Below are 16,505 nucleotides of genomic sequence, written 5' to 3'. Positions count from 1 at the left end.
CACAGGACTCCAGGGGAGGTCTTACAAGAGGAGAGTAGAGGGGACAAATCAACCCCCTTGACCTGCTGTTCTGCAAGAAGCATAATGCCTGCATTAGTTGTTAAAGCATGGTCAAGCAGAGCACGTCCTCCACAAGAAGTTCCCACCATTAGAAAGTGGAGGTGTAAGAGGAGGAAAAGGCCTTGTTTAACCTGGAGGGAGTGTTCATTCACTGGTGAATGCGTCAGGGCGGGTCCGTTGTAAAGCATTAGGAGCACACTCATTCTCATGTTTGCACAAACTTCTCCCCACAACCAATGCAGCTGGTTGTGCAACAGCTGGAGCCTGCACAGAAGCAGAAACGAGGACCCTACAATCCTTCATTCTTGGCATGCGGTCTGTAACGCTGAGAACACCATTGCTCTTTCCTTGCAATTTCAAAGCTGCTTGGATGTAAAGAGAGACAGAAACATGGCTGAAGACAGACCAGCTGGCTGCTCAATACAAGAAAGGGCTAACAAACCTCGAAGTGACAGAGGAGTACTTGAAACCTAGCACTTTTTGGATGGCTGCCACCTACAAGTACAGCCCATTCACCTGCCTGGTTGCACCGAAGATTAAGGGGTTACCATGCTGTGTCTGCCTGTGAGGAACTCTGCTACACAGAGCAACTGGGATAACCAGTAGAAAGTTAAACGTACATACACCTGTTTAATAGTCCCTGCACAGACTGGAGACTGTCTGTATCTTTTTCTGTGCCTCAAATCATGCACCACTTCTGTGGCTGAAGAAAAGGCTTCAGCACCAACCAGCACAGAATCATAGAATCATTAAGGTTAGAAAAGACCTCTAAGATCAAGTCCGTCAGCCCAACCCCACTGTGCCTACTAAACCATGTCCCGAAGTGCTATGGCTACATGCTTTTCAAATTCATACAAGGATGGAGACTCCACCACTTCCCTGGGCAGCCTGTCCCAGTGCTTCACCACTCTTTCAGTAGAGAAATGTTTCCTAATATCCAATTTAAACCTCCCCTAGTGCAACGTGAGTCCATTTCCTCTCATCCTGTCACTCCTTACTTGGGAGGAGAGACCAACAACCATCACTGCTCTTGCATGCTCTAAACAAGGATGACAAAACAAAGATATGTCTGCATAGGGTTTTATTTCAGGAAGTACCAATCCACAACTTACAATATGTGAAAAAATATTGTTAACAACTTTTTTTTTCCTGAATATGTAATTTAACAACTACAACGCTCAAATGTCATGAGGGAAATCTCTGCCCAGAAGTCAAACATGAAACTGGTAGCAAAAGTTATACATTTTGTACCACCTCAAATTGGTTTAATACAGAAAATACTGTACCATAGTTACAACAGAATTTAATGGGGAAGACAGCAAAAAATGTAACATGAATCCTTGGTCACAGGTTGACAAATCAGGATTTCAAACAGGACCCAGACCCTGTAGACATCTCTAATGACATTCCCTATCATCACTTTGTTACCTTTGCACAACTCAGTTGCATGTTTATTTTGGATTTTGCAAAACAGAAGTTTAAGTGTCTGCTGCTAAATGAAGTCAGTGACTTTTGGCAGACAGAAGTGCACAAGTCTGAAAATCACCTTCACTGTAGCACATTATCCAAAGCTTTTGCACAAATGTCACAACCACGGCCAGTGTGTTTCAGAAGAAGCGACATCCTTGCTCTTCACTCCTGTTAGTGTTAACCTAACAGGAGCTGGGAACAAGGGTGAGGGGAGTAGACCTCATGACTTTGAGGAAAGTAAAGCAATGGAGTGAGACCCATCAACAACTCTTTATTTTCACACATCTTGTAGAAAGGAGGCAATGAGGAGTCCCCAGGGTCTGAATTATAAGAGACTGGAAGGGACAAGACACTTCAGCTCGTATTAAAGCCCTTAACCTGACAGCTCAGCATAACAGTTTACTAGGAGATAATCCTGTTTTGGCAGGGCAGAGGACAAAACCTGAGCCAGTCTTTCCTTGGAGGGTATGAACGGAGGGCCAACTTTGCTGGCCTACTGAGCCAAAGATTACACTTGAACAACACGACAGTTACAACATCGGCCAAAGTTTAAAAACTTGTCTTTTCAGAAACATAAACAATATAAAAAATGATTCCATAACAGGCCACAACCTTAGAAATTTTTGAACTTAAATAACTGGGAAACACATACTTTGCCAAGAGATAAACAATAAGACATAGACAACACCAAGAGATACAAGTTTAACAAATGTTTAAAGTAACTGGGTTTCACCACAGAATATTCATTTTAAGGTTACTTTCATGAGAAAACGTTGCCCTGCAGCATGTAGACTCCTTCACAAAGAGACAGAAATCTGGTCACTTCAGTTATCCAATCGCTGAGGAAATACCGCAAGGTTACAGAGAGCATAACAGACTCACAACTGCCAAAGCATCATCACAGAAAACATGGCAAATGCTGTAGGCAAAAAAATACTTCAACTTGTTCACCTACGCACGCTATTGGAGTATTCAAGACAAAAAAGATGGAGAGCTTCATATAGAGAATTTCCAGTCATTTTGAAAATAAAAGAATTTTTCTTCGGAAAAAAAATAAATCCAAAGTTCCCAGATGCTGTTTCTCAAGGCATCCTATTGCTGTAATAGCCGATGGCTCAAATTCACATCCTAGGAAACTGATATTTTACCTAAAATATCTTTCCTGTCTCTCCAGTTTGTCTTTTCTCAATGTCTCCTGAGTAGCTTTTTGATAGACAGATCTTCCTTGCATGCAGATACTAAGACTCCCTTGTTAATCCTAGAATCTCCTGTGCATGAAACTCAATGAACAGAACAGCCCTTAACTGTAGCTAGAAGATTGTTTCAGCTTCTGGATCCTTCTCTAAGGAATAAAAGCATATGAGTTACACATAAATAGCACCTACAGCTACACTTAGAGTGCACATGGAAAAATGTAGTGAACATGAACAGATTTCAAAGGCTGACTTGACTCTACTGTAAGACTCCATCATCAGCCCACCTTTAAAACTTGCTCCAGGCAGTAGGCCATCATGCTAGCACGGCAAACAACTGGGACAACCAAAAGTACTCCTAATTAACAATAAACCCATACCCAGGCATTGCCTTCTTGAAATATGATCCAGATTCACGTACATGTGACAGCTCTTCTGATTTCAGCTCTACCTCCAAAGTTAAACAGGAGGCAGTACCACTTTCAAACAACAGGACAAGGCTTAGCTTGTAAACCCTGTCTTTTTAAAGCATATTGAGAATTCAAGTCCTATTCCTCTTCACATTTATAAGCATTATAAGACTAATGCAACTTTGTATGCCCTATGTATAGAAAAGTGTATGCTTATACAGCACTCTCTCTATATATAAATAGGAACTATCAACCAAAGTTTGATTTCAAACTAGAATTGCAATGACCCCTGCCATCTAGAAACATGAAGTAGCTCTTCTAATCTCTTTTGTAAGCAAAGAGTAGAAAGGATCATATCTTACTATACCCTGATATCCTCCACCAGGAAAACGAAAACCTAACGTTAACTTTGCGGGATGTGCCTGAAACACCAGGTTTAACAATATTACCCCATATTGTTTGCCAAAGAAGACGCAGGAAGCAGGAATGATTGGAGAGCCATCAGCCAGGAGTAAGTAAGTGCTTTGCCTTTTTGTTTTTTCTAGTTGCTCAAGTTCAAGAATTCTCTGTTTGTCATCAGTGCTGTGTTTGGAGACTGTACCAAATGATATGATTTATCTAATAGCACATTCCAGCTACAGTATGTTTCTGCCCAACTCTATTGCTACTTACGAAAATTAATAACTGACATGCTCTAAGACTCAGAAAATTATAAACTAATTTAGCCATTTCTTCCTGGTCCTCTGTGGAAATCTGGAAACATATTACAAAGTATTTCAGTTAGCTTGAGCAATCCTGGAGTCAGACCCAAGGAAGCTGAACATCGTAGTCACCAACTCAGGGAGATCATAATCATGTTTCCAACCCCAATCCCTTCGGGCATTCCTGTCATCAAAGTTCATTGGCCAGCTGTCAGCTGCAAGGAAAGAGAGAAGAAAGAAGGAGCATGAGTCTTAGGAAAGATTTCTTTAAAGTTCAAGACCTATTATCACTGGGCAACTGAACTACTACAGCTGAATTTCAAACTGCAAGGCTTGAATTGTACAGGAGCAATTTCCAAGTGTCCTAAAAGAAAGGGGCCACAAAGACAATATGAGGGCTAGAGCACCTCCCACATGACGACAGGCTGAGAGAGTTGGGATCGTTCAGCCTGGAGAGGAGAAGGCTCAGGGAAGAACTTCTAGCAGCCTGCAAGTACTTAAAGGGTGCTACAGGAAAACTGGGGAGGGGCTCTTGACCAGGGAGTGTAAGAAGCTAAAAGAAGGGAGATTTAAATTAGACATTAGGAAGAAATTCTTTACTCTGAGGATGGTGAGGCAGTGGCACAGGTTGCCCAGAGAGGTTGCAGAAACCCAGTTCCTGGAGGTGTTCAAGGCCAGGTTGGATGGGGCTTTGAGCAATCTGATGCAGTAGAAGGTGTCTCGGCTCATGGCAGGGGGTTTGGAACTATATGATCTTTAAGGTCCTTTCCAACCCAAACCATTCTATGCTTCTGTGATAATGATAATTCTATGCTTTTGTTTTGCTCTTAACGTATAGCAATCTTACATTTTTCCTTACCCGCTGTCAAAGAAGCTGATACTAACCTATGGCTTGCCTGACTTCATCCACACTGTAGGTCACCTGGAGCTCTGGAACATGCTTCTGCACCTCCTGCACCAGCTCTTCTGGAGTGAAGCTCATGGCACTGATGTTGTATGTCCTCATGCTCAGGGCCTCTGCAGGGGCCTCCATGACCTCTAGAGTCGCTCTCAGACAGTCATCAATATACATCATAGGGAGTCGAGTGTCTGGTTTTAGGTTGCATTGAAATTTGCCAGTCTTCATGGCATCATGGAAAATCTGGACAGCATAATCTGTAAAAAAGAACAATGGATGTGTTCCCATCTGCCTCCGTTCATTATTCACTTCATGACAATCAACAATCCTCAGACCACCTCGAAAGTCTCCTGTCTAAAATCCAGCAGGAGAACTGTTTATGACTTACACTGTACAGCAGGAGTATAAGAAGTCATCCTGAACTACCCTTTGGGACATGGTTTAATAGGCACGGTGGTGTTGGGCTGACAGTGGACTTGATCATCTTAAAGGTCTTTTCCAACCTCAGTGATTCTATGATGTGGTTCCAGCATTTGCGCATTGCAGCAAGACCGCAGAGTTTAAAGTATTTTTAAAGGAAATGGTCTCAATGGCTGTAATTAATCCAAAACCTCTCACACACTGTTTAGATATAAAGGCTACAAAATGATACCTGAGGCCAGAATGGACAGAAGTATTGTTGTCTCACTACTGAAATAGCACCTCTACACTGATGCTCTGTGCTGCCGCAGATTGAATTTTTACAAACACACTCAAAATGTCTGTATTGGCTTATGCTTTTTTGCTGTCCTTGCCTGCAACACTGAGAAATACATACAAGTCACTTACCTGTTGTTCCCCCACCAGGCTGAGAGTCAGCAGATATAATTCCTGGATACCTCAGGCAGCGGAAGTCTAGGCCGTACCGGTAATGGTAGTACTATGGAGAGAGGACAGAAACATAGCTTTACGCATCAAGACTAGACCACTCAACCCATTGATTCCACAGGAAAAATCTACCACAGAATGAACCTTCACTCTGTAGCTGCCCCACGACAAGGATGAAAGAAAAGGAACTACTGAACAGTCTCCATTCCTTGCCAGGCAGCTGAGCTCTCTGCTTGCCCTTTTCTAGTTTTCATCCCCAACAGTTGATATGGATTGGCTTCTAACACAGGGTCTATAACTAGTGTTCTGAAACTGAAAAATCCTAAAATCGTGAGGCATTTCAGGTTAATACAGTCTTCAGACCTGCCCCTGTCCTTCACAAATTTAAAGTGTGAGGAAACTGTATGCAAAAAGATCAGCTTTAACAATGTTATGTTTATAAAAACCTACAAAGCTAAAAGAGGAGAAGTGCATGTACAGACTACCACAACTTTGTCTTCAGAGTCCTTTGGTTTTGGGGGGAAGGAGTGAAGCAAAAACCATCTTTGTCCAGCATGCTTTCACAAGGTTTCATACACTGCCATTTAGGTATTGCCATTCATAATGGCAGATGAGGCAGAAGCCAAATGCAAAAGAATCAGGGAAAGAAATTATATTGAAAGCTAGATGCTTGCCAGCTTCCAATTCTTTGTTCTTTTCCCAATTAAACCAAGAGATTTTTGTCATTAAGAGCTGCCTCAAACTACTATCGAGTACTAAAGCCTGAAGGAAGGAAAGAATGGGAAGAAAACACTGCTGAGAGGAATTATAGAATGGTTTGGCTTGGAAGGGATCTTGAAGATCATCCAGTTCCAAACCCCCTGCCATAGGCAGGGACACCTTCCACTGGATCAGGTTGCTCAAGGCCCCATCCAGCCTGGCCTTGAACATCTCCAGGGATGGGGCATCCACAACTTCCTGGGAAATCTGTGCCAGTGCCCCACCATCCTCACAGTGAAAAAATTCTTCCCAATATCTCATCTAAATCTCCCCTCTTTCAGCTTACCCCACATCCTATCACTACACTAGAATCTTAGAAAAGCAATGTATTTCTTCTGGAACCTTCATGAACTAAATAAAATAAAAAAGTTCTCACTTCTCCCATGAGCTCAGCGTGAACCTTGGAGACTCCATAGATTGTCCTCGGTCTCTGAATGCACAGATCAGGAGTTGGATCTCGAGGCGAAGTGGGTCCAAAAGCTCCAATAGTGCTTGGAACAAAGAGTCTCAAATGATGCTCAGCTGCAATATCCAGAACATTGTGTAAACCTGAAAGAAGCAACAGGATTTATGAGAACAATCACTGCACTTTCTCAAGCTTCTGTTAGGAGTCATGGACTTGAAACTCTTTTCACATACCAGTAATATTTACAGCTCTGGCTAAAGGGACATTTGCTTCTCCAACAGCACTGAGCAAAGCGCTGTAGTGGAACAGCCAAGTTATCCGATTATTCACCACTATCTCACGTAAATTCTTGTAGTCCAAGATATCCGCATAGATAAAAGGACCTAGAAGAAACGCATCCATCAGTAAATTTAATGCCAGAAAGAATGAATGTAAATAAAAGTTTTACATGGAACTCCATGCTTCTTGACCACACCTAAACTGAGCATTTGACTGCAGAGTAGAATGCACATCTAACAGCAGTGGAATTAGTAAAGAAGCAGGAGAAATGAAGGGAGACTGCTACCTTTACCTCAAAAACAGACTGATTAACTGAAAACATGCATGAAAACAGGGAACATAGGTGTTTGAATAGCATACATTATAAATATCTCATGGAACAGTAATAATGAGGAAAAACTTATTCCAATTCCTAATGGAAATGAAAGAGTCCAAAAAAATGCTCTGTATGCATCTTATTAAAAAAAATTGCTTGATCATGGAAAAATAAAGTACAAATTAAATTTCCAGCTTGTTCCCTCTGAAAGAATAAAAGCATCTCTTTTTACAGCAGCAGCACAATAGCCAAGCTAAACTTGACTCAAGTATTTATTCTGGTCAACAAACTAAAAAAGTACAAAATAAAACATTTAGAAAATGGGAATAGTAGGCAGAAGAAATCAATGTTCTGGCAAGATTTCAAAGCAGGAAGGCAGCATCCAGAAGTTTCCAATGGCAACCTGTTCAGTTTAATCCACTTATCATTTAGACTTTAGTAATTAGTCTATCAACATTGGAGGTAAAGTCAAGAGGTTTTTTTCCCCATATGCTTCCCTGGTCACTTACCGCTATAAAAAACATTATCCGCAGGCTTTCTAATGTCAGACAAGATCACGTTGTTCTTTCCAAAGCGTTTCCTGTATAAAAACACCCACATGGTACAGTGAGTCCACAGTCTTCAAGATAAGTCTTACGTTGCTATGCTACTGTTTTGTTTATCAGGAGATATATCAGAAGAACAATAATTTCCACAGTGAAATCAGCTACTGCGCTTAAAAACACCAGTCCCTTAAATGTCAATGCAGCATCTTAAAAAATTAACAAGCTACCTAGTAGCTAGTGAAAGACTGCATAAGGATAGCGAAATTTGAGGAAAAAGACATTCCTACCCTCTTCTTTCTGAAAATTTTACCCAGAGATAATCTCTTCCCTTGCAGAAAACAAGAAGCCATCAGGATTGCCATAAGTGCAGCTACTTTTATATCAACAAAGTAAGTACAACAGCATAATCTCTGCCTTGTGCTTTTCTAATCAACAAAAGGCTGTCACAGATAGCAAGCCTGATGGCACTGGTACATTACAGCCTTCCACTATTTGCATGATTTGTAAATATATCATTGAAATGGTAAAACACATCCAAACCACACCATGGTGTTGAATGCTCAGTATGGTTATAGTCCAAATCCTCTGCAACACACACTGTCTGTGTGCAAACAATACTCTAGAGCTGAGTAGGTGTGGATATGGACAAGCGTATGGACCAGGGAGAACTCTCAGAGCATTTTACATTTCTTGAAGAGATAACATGAAAGAATAAGGTAAGCGTGTATGTCAGGTGTGTGAAAAGAGGAAGCCAGAAGAAATAAATTTTTTATTTCCTTTGTTTGCTGCATCCATTCGTCTTTCACTAAATCATAAAAACTTTAAGATCTTGCAACCTAAACTTTATTTTTGTTTGCATTCAACTAAACAGGGCACCTTATTCCTGAAGTTACTGAAGTGAAATTTTAAGAGAAAATCCCCTGGGGCCTTCATGAAATCTGGGGAGGGGCTTTTTATCAGGGAGTGCAGGGATAAAAGGATGAGAAGGAATGGTTCTAAGCTAAAGAGTGGAGATTTAGATGAGGTATCAGGAAGAAATCTTCCCCTGTAAGGGTGGTGAGACACTGACACGGGCTGTCCAGAGAAGCTGTGTATGTCCCACTCCGGAGGTGTTTAAGGCCAGGTTGGATGGGGCTCTGAGCAACCTGACCCAGTGGGAGGTGTCTCTGCCCATGGCAGGGGCGTGGAACTGGATGCACTGTAAGGCACCTTCAAACTCAAACCATTCTATGATAAAAGCCAGCAGTGGCTGGGTAGTTAGCAAAGGACTATGGATTTTTTCAAGTGGATGTTTGCACTTTCTTCTGTCTTGCAGTACATGGATAAAATTCCAGCCTCTCTCTCTCTCAAATCCAGCCTTATTATGCCAGACCAAAAAAGAGAAATGGAAAACTGACTACCCTCTGAGGATTCAGATTCTGAACACTTATATTTAACTGGAAGCAAACTGAACTCAGTCTCTTCGCCAAAATTATGCTATTTTGGGAATCGTGATTAATGTACACACAGAAAGTGCATCAGTGAACTAAGCACAGGAGTAAAACTGAAATGATGGTGAAAATTAAAATTATTTACAGAACTAAGAGGCAAAAAAGAATCTGCAATCACCCCTAGGATTCTCTTATACACAACTTTACTGAAAATTATTGCTTCTAAAACTGATGGATAAAGCTTGGATTCCTCACTAATGGGAAGTCAGAGAATCACACCATACCTCAAAAGTTTAGCAAGTCCCACTCCAAGCTGGCCAAGGCCACCTAAAAGGCAACACACAGAAGACAAAAAATCAGAGAAAAAGTGATATCAAAATTTAGAGCTCCATTATTACATGTTTCACATCAGAAATGATTACTATTTTTCTCAGCGAGTCAGAAAGCTTTTGTATTTTTCTCAAGGAAATCCAATGAACTGGTTTTAGTAGATTTCTGGAATAAATATAGTAGGAATGCTTCCATGTGACTCTGATCCTATCACCATACAGAAAAGACTATCACAATTCTAGAACACTCTGAGTATTTTTGCTTCCAGTGTTCTGCTCACCAGAGAGAGAGGAGGGGAGTGCAGGACTCGACTGAGAAGCTGGAGCACAAAACCAGTTATGACAGGAATGCTTACCTGTAATTAGCACCCGAGGATGATCAGACTCGGAAAAAGAAACCGAGTGAAAGCTAGCATCGGAGGCAACCTGGCGGGGTGAGACTCCAATGCATCGAATTGGCACGATGGAAATCCCACATCCACAACCAGAGCTCTGCAGCAGCTGGCTGACAGCTCTGCTCACAGTTTTGACAATTGGCATCTTCCTCCTTCAAACACACTGTGGGAAGAAGAGAGAAGATTAGTCACAAATGACTCAGACACATTAAATATTTTAACCACTCCCTTAAAAAACTCAGAAGGGTTTAAAGGAAGTGTGATGCAATCCAAGTCCTAGCTGACGTGTCAGCTGAGAGTCATGTCTGCCAGAAGCAGCCTGCGAAATAACATGAATAATGTATTCAGCAGAAATGATCTCAAGAAAATACCCATAGCCCCAGCACAGAGTCCAGTGTAATGAACACTGAGAATACAGTTCAAGTTAAGCCCTTATCAAGTCACTAGACCCATGATTTCAAGCACAAAAGACAGCAAATACAGAATTCAGCTGCTACGACTATACAGCTCTGCTGTGGGTACTTCAGAGTGAAAGTTTCAGACTGTCCCAAGCAAGCAAACCTTCTTAGTATTGCATCAGCTAAGCCAACGGAGCGGCAGTAAATCTCTTTAAAGAGCACTGCTTTGCTCAGACTTAATATGCATGATGGACAGCAGCCGGAAAGCAAACAAAGGAGCAGCACTACAAGTTTTGGGTTAATGAAAATGACCTAATTATTCCACACCAAAAAAAAAGATCTATGATTCACTTATAATAACACATGGCACAAATATTCCTAAGCTACCCTGAACTACATGCAAGTTCGAGTTTTTTTTCTCTCCCAATCTTTGATATTGGGGAAGAAAATGGAGAAAACTGTCCCCAAATAAATCACACCTGCATCCACAACTGATCTTTTCAGAGGTTCCAGCTTACTTCTTTCAAATACAATTCTTAAGGCATAATCACTTAAATCCTTCCTTACCCCCTTTCAACAACTTGTAATTCTCTTTCCCAAAGTGTTGAAATAGGTAAATTAGATAAAAACAAATTTCAAACCAGCTTGCTTGAGATTACCCTCTCAGTTCCCTTCTCCTGTGTGTTCTTGTGGCTTATATTATAAAAAGGACAGTCGGGAAAGAGGAAGCCCACAGCAAGAAATTACAGCAGCTAATTGCTGCAGAGGAATTCCAGCACTCTCAATTCTTGTACACAGAGAAAAGCAAACAAGTAATTAAGGTGGGTGTTCCTTTCACTTACAGCAACACTTAAGGCTGAGAATTTTCCAGTACTTTCGGGAGTCCTGCTATTTAGATACAGCAGATCTGCTAAACTATTTATCACACGTTTAATAAAATATCCTCTCCCTCGCAAGTGCAGTATTAAAAAGCACATTTGGATATTTAAACTGATCAAAGAGACTTATTTTGAGATCCATGTCAACCCCTCCACAAACCCTTAGACTTGTTTGCTCACTTGTTTATTGCCTTTAGAAGTGTGGTCAATTAGCATCCTGATGAATTAGCCAAGCCTCTGCTGCAACTCACAGCCACAAACCTATTAGAGGATCAGTCTCCCTGATTACACGCTTGATTCATTAAAGCCTTATCTCTCCTCTCACGGTGCTACTAAATCCATGACTCCACCTTCTCCAGGCTTTGCAGAAGTCTCTTGCAATCCTTTATTATACACCAACCCTATATCCCCACATCTAACTCCACCTACAAAACTGGAGAAAACAAGCTATTCCCTGTGCACTGGGAGTGAAGAAACCCTGTTTCCTGAGGACTCCATCTAAGGGTATGACAGCTTTCTCCTATCTTTATTCTCTAGCATTGATTAGTACAACTCAGCTTATGTTGCTGATGAAGAAGGGACTGAAACATCTCTCCTAGGAAGAAAGGCTGAGAGAGCTGGGAGTGTTCAGCCTGGAAATGGCAAAGGGGGGATCTTATCAATGTGTATAAATACCTGAAGGGAGGGTGCAAAGAGGACAGAGCCAGGCTCTTCTCAGTGGTGCTCAGTGCCAGGACCAGAGGCCGTGGGCACAAACTGAAACACAGGAGTTTCCTCTGAACACCAAGAAACACTTTTTTACTGTGAGGGCAATTAAGCACTGGCAAAGGTTGCCCAGAGGTGTGATGGAATCTACATCCTTGGAGATATTTAAAAGCCATCTGGGCATGGTTCTGGGCAACCAGCTCTGGGTGGCCCTACTTGAGCAGGGGGTTGGCCCACATGACCTCAAGAAGTTCCTCCCCACCTCAAGCACTCTCTGATGCTCAACCAAGGGACTAATAAGATTCCCCTCCCCTGCAAGCCCACTTTCACAAAACAGACATGTTCTTGCTATTTTTGAGACTCAGTCCCTGTCAAGCTTGCTTGAAATTAGCCATCAGGCACAGTAGTAGTAAGGGGTGAGGAGAAGGAAGGCAGCAGGCAGACCTATCCAGACAACTTGATCTCATAATACACATTTCTCCCTTGAAGAGAAGGGAGAAATTCTCCTTCCAAGGCAGGAAGACCAATAGTCTTTGCCCTTTAAATAGCCACAATAACACCTTCTTGTTTCAGAATAGTATAATAAAAAACTCTTGTAGCAAGAGAGACTCTGTTCTCTGTTGCAGAAAATTTCCTTTAGAGTACCTGGAAAGGCATTTTGAGCTCTAAAAAGAAAGTACAAGCTAAAGTTAGTTGTTACTAGCTCTGCTAGGATCAAACCAGTTTCCCACCAACTGGGCTGGTTTCTCTAGACACACCTGGAGTGAAACCACACAGGCTCAAGCTGAGAATTTACTTACAAGTCTAGGCTGACTCAAAAGAACAGTAAGCTCATTTCACACCAGAAACTGAACTCCCCTGGCTCACCAAGCAGCACAGCTGCGTGCAAAAATCCCACCTCCAACCTGCACTTATTTCTACTTCAAATATGAAAGTGGGGGCAGGGGAATAGTGTAACTAGCTATTAAATTCTAAAGTTGCCAGCACATCTATATAAAGACATTAATAGTATCCCTTAAAAACACCTCCCCAAACCAACCATGAGACAAAGGTAGATTCACCACAATGTTTAATTCGCAAAAGCAACTCGGACATAAAAGCTCCGGCAGTTCCGCTAGACTAGAGTTTCCTATTTAAAATAACTTCTAGGAGTTATTAAACAGCTCTGAAAAGCTCTGAACACAAAAAGTACCATTTAACAGATGAAAAAAACCCTTACATTTTCTGATATGTTTCTTTCTTACTGTCCCAAAGAGAAATACTTCCGTACCATTAGGAACTGGAGAGAAAAAGAAATAGATACATATTTTCACCACCACCCCCATATTATCTTCCGTCTGTTTTCTCAGTCACTGCTTTTACTCATCAACCCAACTAAAATTAGCAACTAGCTCTTTTGTTTTCTACATCAAGTAAAATGAGGAAGTTTTATGGTGAAACATGCAGTTATTTCCCCTACCCCATTAATTTAAAATAACAACCAATGCTCATTTCAAGGATTAAGCAATGCATGCTGGCATTTTTCCTCTTCTGTACTCACCTGTCTCGCAGCCGGTGATAGAGGAGGAGCAGAGGGAAGATGGAAATTTATAGGACACAGCCTCTTTTGAAAGCCAATCAAAACCCGATGGAAAGTAGGAGTTGTCCCACACCCTAAAAAAAAAAAAAAAAAGAAGGAAGAAAAAAAAAGCAAGCGCGTGAGAGCAGCAGCAGCCACGGATATCACTCTGTTCCCATTTGCTTGGTTTTGAAATGTCTGTAACTTTGTGATAGGCTCAGAAGCTACGCAACCAGCTCTTCGAACGACCAGAACCTTGCAACCTAGGGTCACCCGCTGAAGGACAGGTTTTAAACTCACCAGTTGTGGTGCAAAGGATTAATACAAAGGAAACACATGTCGAAATGTAAAGCAATAATCTCCCTTGGAGAGGGAGAAATTACTGAGTTTTGTAAGAAGATTAAAGTGCATGGAGAGGGAAAACGCGTTCATAAAATGACATTTAGGAAGCTGACTGCCAGCTGCTGCTCTGCTGCCGGATTTCCAAAGGGTTATATAAGCGGTAAGCACCTGTTGCTCCTAAAAAAGACAAAAATATGCTTATGGAAGCTAGTAGTTACTTAGGTATTAGTTATTAATAGCACATCACAGTGATAAGAAAGATAAGAAAGTCATAGGTTTGGTCTGGAAAATACCAGAACAGCAAGCTTCAAAGAAAATAGGAAAGAGAGAAAAGAGAGTGGTCAGAACGAAGCCCAAAAGTTCCCACAGGATTTCTGGGGGCTGCTCAGCTGCTGAGACGCCATGGAATGCTCCTCCACAGAGCTAACCAAAGAAATCCAAAATGTGCCTCTTTCCAATAAAGTGAAGGCTCTCTCTAGGATGCAGGATCTCAAAGATTTCTAACCACTAGCACTTCCCAAATAGACAACAGCCTTGGACATATGGTCCATGCCAATTCACTAAGCTCCAAGTTCTTGTTCTCCACTCCTGCTGGTCTCCAAAACACAAAGTTTCTGCTTCAGACCTGAGCAAGGGATTAGGCTCAGGAAAGCTCGTCTACTTTCTCCAAGCCTATCAAAAAGAGGTTGAGAGGAAAGATACTGCCCACTTTGGGCATCCAAAAGATGAGGTACATGCCACCTTGCCTGTCCCACAGGAAAGCCTCATTCCCTGGTGTCCAAGTGTAGCCAGCTGGCAAGTCCATCGGATCATCACACCTGGAAGCACTCAAGCTGCAACAAACAGAGGATACTCTCAGCTCAACCAACAGTTGATGAAGCCTGGATGGCTGGAAGGACCAAAGCCATCACATGTCCCCTGTTGGCATTTCCTCTGGCTAGGAGAGCCCCAAACTGGGGGACCCAGTGTTCCCCCACAGCATCCCCTGGCAAGGCAGATGTACCAGGGCAGGTCAGAGGGGTGGCCAGGCTGTGCTTTTCCTTCTGGGAGGTAGCTGTTGGATAACCTCTGTTAAAATAACCTTGGCACACACATACACACAGCCTCCGTGGCTCATTTTCCAAAGGTGACGCAGGACAGCGGGATGACTCTGTTCCCCTCACACAGCCTGCCAAGAAACAACGTCACCAAGACATCAGATGGAAATCTGACCTCAGCAATCAATCAATAAATAAAAAAAGTCAGATTACAGCAGCTATGGAACAGTGTGATGCTCTGCGAATGGATAAGGGAGGATCCACTTTGCACTAGGCCTCTAGGGATGAAGGAGAGAGGCTGATGGGAAAGAAATCCTGTGACCTCATGGCAGATCCTCGTGAGGAGCTGAGAAAGGGTTTGGAGATGAAAGCGCTGCTGTATCTCTCCAGGGATGAAGGAGACAGGCTGGTAGGAGAGAAACCCTGCGACCCCCTTGCAGAGCCTGGTGAGCAGCCAAATGGCTGAGAGGGCTTGGAGATGGAAGCACCACTTGGAGATGGATGTGCTGCTGCATCCTCCCAGGGATGAAGGAGAAAGGCTGGTGAGAGAAACCCTGTGAGCCCACGGCAGATCCTGATGAGGAGCTGAGAAAAGGCTTGGAGACGGAAGTGCTGCTTAGAAATGGAAGTACTGTTCCATCCCTCCAGGGATAAAGGAGAGAGCCTGGTGGGAAAGAAACCCTGTGACCCCGTGGCAGATCCTGGTGAGAAGCCAAAGGGCTGAGAAAGCTTGGAGATGGAAGCACTGCTGCATATTTCCAGGGATGAAGGAGAGCGGCTGGTGGAAGAGAAACCCTGTGACCCCAAGGCAAGTTCTGGTGAGGAGCTGAGAAAGAGTTTGGAGATGGAAGCGCTGCTTGGAGATGGAAGCGCTGCTGCATCCTCCCAAGGATGAAGGAGACAAGGCTGGTGGGAGAGAAACCCTGTGACCCAACAGCAGGTTCTGGTGAGGAGCCAAAGGGCTGAGAAAGCCTGGAGATGGAAGCGCTGCTTGGAGATGGAAGAGCTGCTGCATCCTCCCAGGGATGAAGGAGACCGGCTGGTGGGAGAAGAAACCCTGTGCCCTCATGTGAGATCCTGGAGAGGAGCCAAAGCGCTGAGAAGGCTTGGAAATGGAAGCCCTGCTGCATCCTCTCAGGGATGAAGGAGAGAGGCTGGTGGGAGCGAATCCCTGTGCCCCCACGGCAGATCCTGGTGCGGGGCTGAGCGGGCTGTCTCCCGGCTCCACTCGGGGCTGCCGGGAGCCGTGTCCGCCCCGCAGGCCCCGGTTCCCGCTGGGACCCCCCCGCCCCGGTCCCCGCTCACCGGCGCCGCTCGCAGCCCGGGAGGCGGGGCAGGCGCCGGGCGTCACCGCTGCCGGGCGGAGACTGGGAACTAACGGGTGATGTGGCTTCAAAGCGCCGCCGCGCAGGCGTGATGTCAGGATCGTTAGGGTGGGGAGAGACCAACCAACCGCACGGTGCCCGTGAGCCGTAGCCCAAGTGCCGCATCGTGACCGGCAATGCGCGCTCGCGGCCCAGAAACCAGCC

The 16,505-nt window shown here is 43.5% G+C and overlaps 1 protein-coding gene across 2 annotated transcripts; it reads right to left on the bottom strand.

The window, feature by feature from the left end:
• Positions 1–3,296: 3,296 nt before the first annotated feature.
• On the bottom strand, positions 3,297–13,697 carry LOC104060735 (L-threonine 3-dehydrogenase, mitochondrial). 2 transcript variants are annotated; one of them, XM_054063581.1, is made up of 10 exons: positions 13,580–13,598; positions 13,259–13,318; positions 10,020–10,221; positions 9,619–9,661; positions 7,869–7,939; positions 6,998–7,147; positions 6,735–6,907; positions 5,561–5,651; positions 4,720–4,989; positions 3,297–4,049 (listed from the first exon to the last, which is right to left on the bottom strand). In XM_054063581.1, exons 3-10 carry the CDS (start codon positions 10,201–10,203, stop codon positions 3,910–3,912), a joined length of 1,122 nt encoding a protein of 373 aa, XP_053919556.1. In that variant the 5' UTR covers positions 10,204–10,221; positions 13,259–13,318; positions 13,580–13,598; the 3' UTR covers positions 3,297–3,909. The 2 variants fall into 2 exon arrangements, with proteins under 2 accessions (XP_053919556.1, XP_009560863.2); XM_009562568.2 differs by lacking the exon at positions 13,259–13,318 and having other exon boundaries at positions 13,580–13,697.
• Positions 13,698–16,505: the final 2,808 nt, after the last annotated feature.

Source organism: Cuculus canorus, chromosome 3, assembly GCF_017976375.1.
Source record: "Cuculus canorus isolate bCucCan1 chromosome 3, bCucCan1.pri, whole genome shotgun sequence".
In the NCBI taxonomy this organism is placed as follows: Eukaryota; Metazoa; Chordata; class Aves; order Cuculiformes; family Cuculidae; genus Cuculus; species Cuculus canorus.
This window is presented reverse-complemented; position numbering and strand designations above follow the sequence as displayed.